Consider the following 6082-nt stretch of genomic DNA (forward strand, 5'->3'; position numbering starts at 1 on the left):
TGGAGGCTACACTGAACCTGCATTTCCTACACGGGCCCAGCTGACGAGGTCACCTGGGATTAAGCACTTACTACAGCCAAGACCAGTGAGGGACGGAGAAGATGCTCACATAGCCACTATGGAAGGTTAGGGCCAACTGGACACTTGATTCCTCAGGTGTCCCTAAAGAAACCAAAAGCCAAGACCCCCTGCCACAGGAGTGCTGGCATGTGAGCTGAGCACCTGGTGCTGGCAGAAGCCAGAGATGGGTCCTGCTGCCAGCTCCTCTCCCTTCTGGGCAGCAGAGAACACAAGCTTGGGCATGTCTCTGGGACTGAGTGTGAGGGGAAAGGCAGAGGGAAAAGGGAAGATTCTTTCCTCGCGCGAGTTTACAACTACTGAATTCCAGGCACCGAGAGAGCTTGAGAGGGCGAATGTTCTCTGCATTTCAACTAGTCCGTGTTACTAAAAAGCAGCATGGCTTAGAGAAAAACTAGTCCTACAGAGGATGCATTCTAGTCCTGGTTCTGCAATGAACAGCTGAGTGAGCAGACAAGGCACTTCCCATCTCTAGGGCTCAGTCTACTATCTGTACAATCGGGATTGGGGCTATGTAATGTCTAAGATTATTTTCAGCTCCCACAAATCTATAAATCTAAAGGATAGGTACCCTGATTTAAAGACTGTTCTTATTTTAACAATTTCTGTCCACTCGTTAACAGAAGATGGGACAGTTTGCCCTAACCATCCAAACTCACAGATATCACCCACTACTCCCCACAACTCCTCACCCTCTGCCCCTCCCCAGGCTGGGTGTCCTACCTGTCCATCTGTGAACTGGCTGAACTGCTGCTGTCCTTGCTGGACCTCTGTCTGTGTGATCTGTAGGAATCAAGATGACAGAGCAGGCATGTCAGCTGCAGGGTCTCGTCCACCAGCCCACCACCAAGGAGAGAGTTGTGAAGATCAAATGAGACAATGCATATAAAAGTGCCCAGCAGGAGAACTGGCATTGAACACATGCTTGATGAGTAGGAGGAGAGCAGGGGTCCCTCTTCGCCCCCCAGCACTGATGGCTACTCAGAGCCGGCACCACGTAGAGGACCGTGGAGCATGTAATACACTACTTCTACAAGCATCTCTTGTAATGTCCATCTACTCTCCCGCCTTCACTGCAAGGTCTTTCTGGGGCTGAGGCTCAAGCCAAACAAAACACCTTGCTCCTAGGCGCCAACATGACAGAGCATAACATTTATGGTTTAGGCAGAAACCCTAAGAGTGTCTTTCAGCCAGTGAAGGCAGGTTGCAAAACATTAAGCAAGGAGCCAAGTGGTCTCTTTCATTCTTAGAAGGTGGGCTCCAAACCAAACCCCTATCACCCAGATTATCTGACTGGAATATGAAACACCCTGGCGAGCAGGTGGCCTTGGCCCTGGAAGCCCTTGTGCCAAACCCATGAAGTACTTTTTCCGAGAGAGGCCACGTGCAGCCCTCTAGGCAAGGGGAAGGAGGGGCAGCAGGGGTGGAGGGGGCGGTAGCAAGGAAAACATTTATCACATGTACTTAAAATCTTATGTGGGGATTTTCAAAGAAATTTACTGACATGTAGCACTGCATCATAGAATGCCAGCTGCTGGAGACAACCTGGGAGACTAGAAAGAAGACTGACATGTGCCTGTGTGCCTATGTGTATCTGTGGAACATTTGGCTAGTAACGTCCTCTGTGTACCATCTCCTGCAATCATCACAGCCAACCTGCAAGGTAAGGACTGTCCTCTCGAGTGTCCTCACAATGGCCAAAAATCACCGATCAGGCCTGCATGTGAGGCTGTGAGGAGCAAGAAGGGGACGATGGGAAAGCGCCTCTGACTCTCTCAGGTGTGAGGGTTTCTTGCAACTCTTCCTGTTTTGGGTCTATCTCCTCCCACCACTCTATAAGCTGCTTGAGGGCAGGGGCTAAGTTTTGTCTTTACGCTTCTCAGTGCAAAGGAAGTATTCAAGAAATGTCTGCAGAATAAATGAATGACCATGAGACAAATGGAGAAGATTCCTCATAGATGAGGTTAACTGTGCCCTGTGGCCAGCAGGAGTGCCCGTCACATAAGCTGAGAAGAAAGTTTCATTTACCTTTAAATTCCATTTACATTATTACTTATTCAGCATTCATTCAACAAACATTTATGAGCACCTACTAAGTACTAGGTTGTCACAATTACAATCTGTTGTTATGCAGACTCTGACAGCCCCCAGGTGTATCTTCTTGCTTCTCTCCCACCTCTCTGTACATCCAACTCTCCCTGGCTTTAGTTTCTGGTCCCAAAACTGACCTCCGGGAAACCAAGAACTCTTTTCATTTCCTCCCACCCCCATGCCATAAAAGGTTTTTGGACCCCAGGTTAGAATCTTACAAGTTTTTCTTTTTAAAAAAAGAGAGACTCAGAGAGGGGAGTACCAAAGGGGTGGTAACCAGTCTTGAGATGTGATTCCGTGTCACTGAGCCTCAAGGAAATTAATGAAAAGCCCAAGTCCTTCTGCAAGCCAAGGAATGGATTTAGAGTGGACCCTTTAATGATCCCAGAGACTATACGGAGCTCAGAAGCCTTGCTTTTGGCTCATTCCTGCTATTTTTCCAAATGAGATCTTTAGAGGCCTGCTCTACAAACTCAGCTCTGTCACCACTGTCAGTAGACACATCACCAAGAACGCAACAGGGCCAGACAGGTCCAGCTCTTAAACGATCGCTGCTTTTTTTGGGTCTGAGGCAAAGGAATCCGATAGCAATGCCTCCCCGTGACCAGCATCCCCCATCCCCTACAAATGATGCCCACATCCCTCAACCCCCAAGCTCAGGGAAGCAGCCCCCTGAGCACCTGTGGCCCATGGCCTTCAGCGTCTCGGGGCATGAGAGCAGATGAGGGGTCCACGAGGAGGTAAAATCTGAGCAAGCTGTCCAAAGGCAAGGGGGGGTGCCAGAACACAACAGCTCTTCGGGTTTCAAGATGGAAACTCAGCCTGACTAGGAGGCAGTCTGTCAAAACGCTTCCTCTGGTCAGACATGCACACAGAGACATCAGGCTTTCTTCAAGTATCCTTGAGACTTCCTTTGCCTTGCATTTGTGTCCCTTGAGAAGATGATGCTAAGAGAGACATTTTGAATCCAATCCTCCAATAAACCCCATCTGCTCCTTGGGGTGCAGAATAGATGTGCAGGGTGTGGAGGGAAGATGAAAGATGAGCTGGTGGGAGGGCTGCGTGCTGAGCACTCCTTTCCAGTTAGAAGCCAGCTCCTGCTGGTCCCCAACTCAAGCCCTGCACCTCTGTGGCACATACCTGTTGAGCATTGGTGGCAAGCGTCTGGATCTGTCCCTGCACGACTTGGGTGCCTGATACAGGCTGGGCTAAGCGAATATACTGCAGCTGGCCGGCATTCAGCTGCACCTAGGGCAGGGCAGAGACAACAGACCACAGACTGAGTGCAACCTCAAACGGGCAAACTTTCCATGACCAGAGATGGTGACTGTCCCCTACCACCCCCTGAAAAGTTCCTCTTTAAGAGAGGTCAAAACAAGAAAAACCATAACATCTCCACCTCACAAGTCACACAACACAAAAGAAGATATGTTCCCTGAAGGGACTTGGGAAACAGTTCCCAGGGGATCTGGGCACATATGTGAGAACACCATGGCTCCACCCTCAACATTCACTGGCTCTTAGCTGTCTGCCCACAGTTTATCTTAGGATTTTATCCCAAAGACTGCCTGACATGATTGGAATGCTTGTACCCTAAGTGTGGGCCTTTCTCCCCTCCATCCCCACACTTCCCCACCCCAGTTCCCAGGACGGCTGCTCTAATATTGAGAAGAGCTCCAGTGTCCTCCAGGAGACCAAAGCAGACAGCCATCACTCTGCGTCACAGCCCCAGTACTGCCCAACCCCATGCTGTACATGTTGGAAGAAAATGCTGGCCTGCCTTGCCATCTCTGTCCCCAAGAGCCAGGACCAATGGGGGTCTGTGGGACTTTTAGGATCCTTGGTGTTCAGCACTAGCTTCTGGCCAAACACCTCCCAAGGGGAAGCTGAATCAACAAACCTTTCACAGAAAACCCCATCATGGGAAACCAAAGCTACAAAAATGCCCTTCGAGTCCCTCATGCCTAAGATTAAATCTCAGATAATACAATAATATCACATGCTGCATTTAATTGTGTGCTAAAGCATTAACTCGGGCTCTTAACGCTCCAGTGTACCATGCAAGTATTAGTGCTTCGAGCGTGAGGATGAAGAGACGACCAAGGCGGTTACAACGTGAGAGAACTGTGGCTCAGCAGAGAACACAGTCAGCAGAAGAGGACTGCACTCACACTCGGGATTTGGGGGTGAAAGAGGGTCCAGGAGGACTGGCAGATTGGGTCTCTTTCTCTATCTGGCTGCCCAGCCTGTCTCTGTTGCAAAGGTGAGCTTCTTGAGGCTAAGAGGCAAGTCATGCGTCTTTGTCCTGGAGCAAATTTTCCCCTTGCCTTTAAGAGCTAACTTCATTGCAGGGAATTTTACTCCCATGAGGAAAATGCTGATAGGATGAAGCTGCACTCCTGTATGCAGTGTTAAATCAAACGGCTTCTCTGAAACTTCCAGTCTCAAAGAGGATTTGAACTAATAAGAAAAGAGTGACACTGAAGATCTTGGTAGACCAGCATTGTCCGCTTACGATGGAGGGACACAAAATCTAAACCCATTAAGAATCTGGTTCAAAGCAGATAGGGCAAGGCAAGATACCGTGACTTGCAGTCATTTCTTCCCTGAGACTACGCCAAGAGGAGCTCCTGGGAAGTTGTGATGCCAAGCCTAAACTCCCCACCTAAATTCCATAATGCAGCTTCCAGGCGCCAATGTTGAGTTGTTTGTGGGGATGAAGACAGCCGGGTGGAGGCTTGGGAAACCTCATCTGCTGAGACTGACGGTGGCTGGTCCCAGGAGTCAGCAGAACTCCGGCCACGGAGCAGGAGCCGAAAGGCTAAAGCCTGGTCCTAGGAGTGGGGGAAGGTGCACTGACAGCCATGGGGATTTGACATTTCCCAGGTGGGAAGAGCTCTTTGCAAATACTCAGATGTGACTGAAAAGCCGTAAGCCAAATCGTTCCAAGCAGTTCTTAGAAGCAAGCAGCTCTTCTTTTAGGCTTGGGTTAAATGCCTAATTAGATGTCTAATCTGGGGATGCTCTGCCCTTCAGTTCGTCTACCACAAGGATAGGTCTGAGGATCCTCACAGCAAATAAGCCTACTCACTGGGCTTTCAAAAGGGAAGCAAGGTTTTCTTCCTGAAGGTCATCACTATTGTGAGCACTCTGAGTAGAGAAATGCTAAGTCCTGCAGAAGGTATCTGAGAACAGTGAAGACGAGGTTCTGAATTCCGCAAAACATCTTCTGTGCTACAGCTCTGTGTCCCAGAGGGTTAAAACACTCGAGTAAAAGTTACTGCAAAGTGGAAGCTCTTCTCTGGCTTAAATGAACTTGTTCTGGTGCTTTCACATGCAGAAATGAGAACCATTCAAGAGAGAGGTCTCGGGTTGGCTGAAACAGTGGAGCAAGGCACCTGGAAGTGATGCATATCATGCATGTGTGGGGGAGAGAGAGGGAGAAAGGGGGGAGAGAGGGAGAGAGAGGGGGAGAGAGGGGGAGAGAGGGGGAGAGAGAGGGAGAGAGAGGGAGAGAGAGGGGGAGAGAGGGGGAGAGAGGGGGAGAGAGAGGGGCAGGGAGGGAGAGGGAGGGAGGCGGAGGGAGGGGGAGGGAGAGGCGGTGGGGGGGGAGAGGGAGTGTGTGTGTGAGAGACAGACGGACAGAAGAGACACAGAAGAGACATACATTCTCCACTTTCCTAAGCTTTCTCTTGGCCTATTACTCTGTAAATAAAAAGAACAGTTCCAAAAACAGAGTTGAAGGCACTTTTTGAGCTTTTTTCAAAGAGGAAGTGGTTAACCAAGTTCAAGTGAGTTTCTGTATCTGCCTACATTTCATTTACAATAGGAAGGGCAGGGGCAGGAAATAGAAGGACTGTTCCATGTCACTCACTTTCCATATTTTTTGGTGGCAAAATGACCAATGTATAGA

General features: G+C 49.4%; 1 protein-coding gene across 35 annotated transcripts in view; it reads right to left on the reverse strand.

Moving 5' to 3' along the window:
- Nucleotides 1-6082, reverse strand: part of NFYC (nuclear transcription factor Y subunit gamma) — a 63958-nt gene that overhangs the window by 1353 nt on the left and 56523 nt on the right. For all 35 annotated transcript variants that reach the window (XM_014737316.3, XM_070260296.1, XM_005607157.4 and 32 more), the window contains 2 exons: nt 3310-3417; nt 802-861 (listed from right to left, as the gene is read on the reverse strand). In XM_014737316.3, coding sequence (XP_014592802.1) covers nt 802-861; nt 3310-3417 — 168 coding nt within the window. The remainder of the gene's footprint in view (nt 1-801; nt 862-3309; nt 3418-6082) is intronic.

Source organism: Equus caballus, chromosome 2 (genome assembly GCF_041296265.1).
Source record: "Equus caballus isolate H_3958 breed thoroughbred chromosome 2, TB-T2T, whole genome shotgun sequence".
NCBI classification, from domain to species: domain Eukaryota; kingdom Metazoa; phylum Chordata; class Mammalia; order Perissodactyla; family Equidae; genus Equus; species Equus caballus.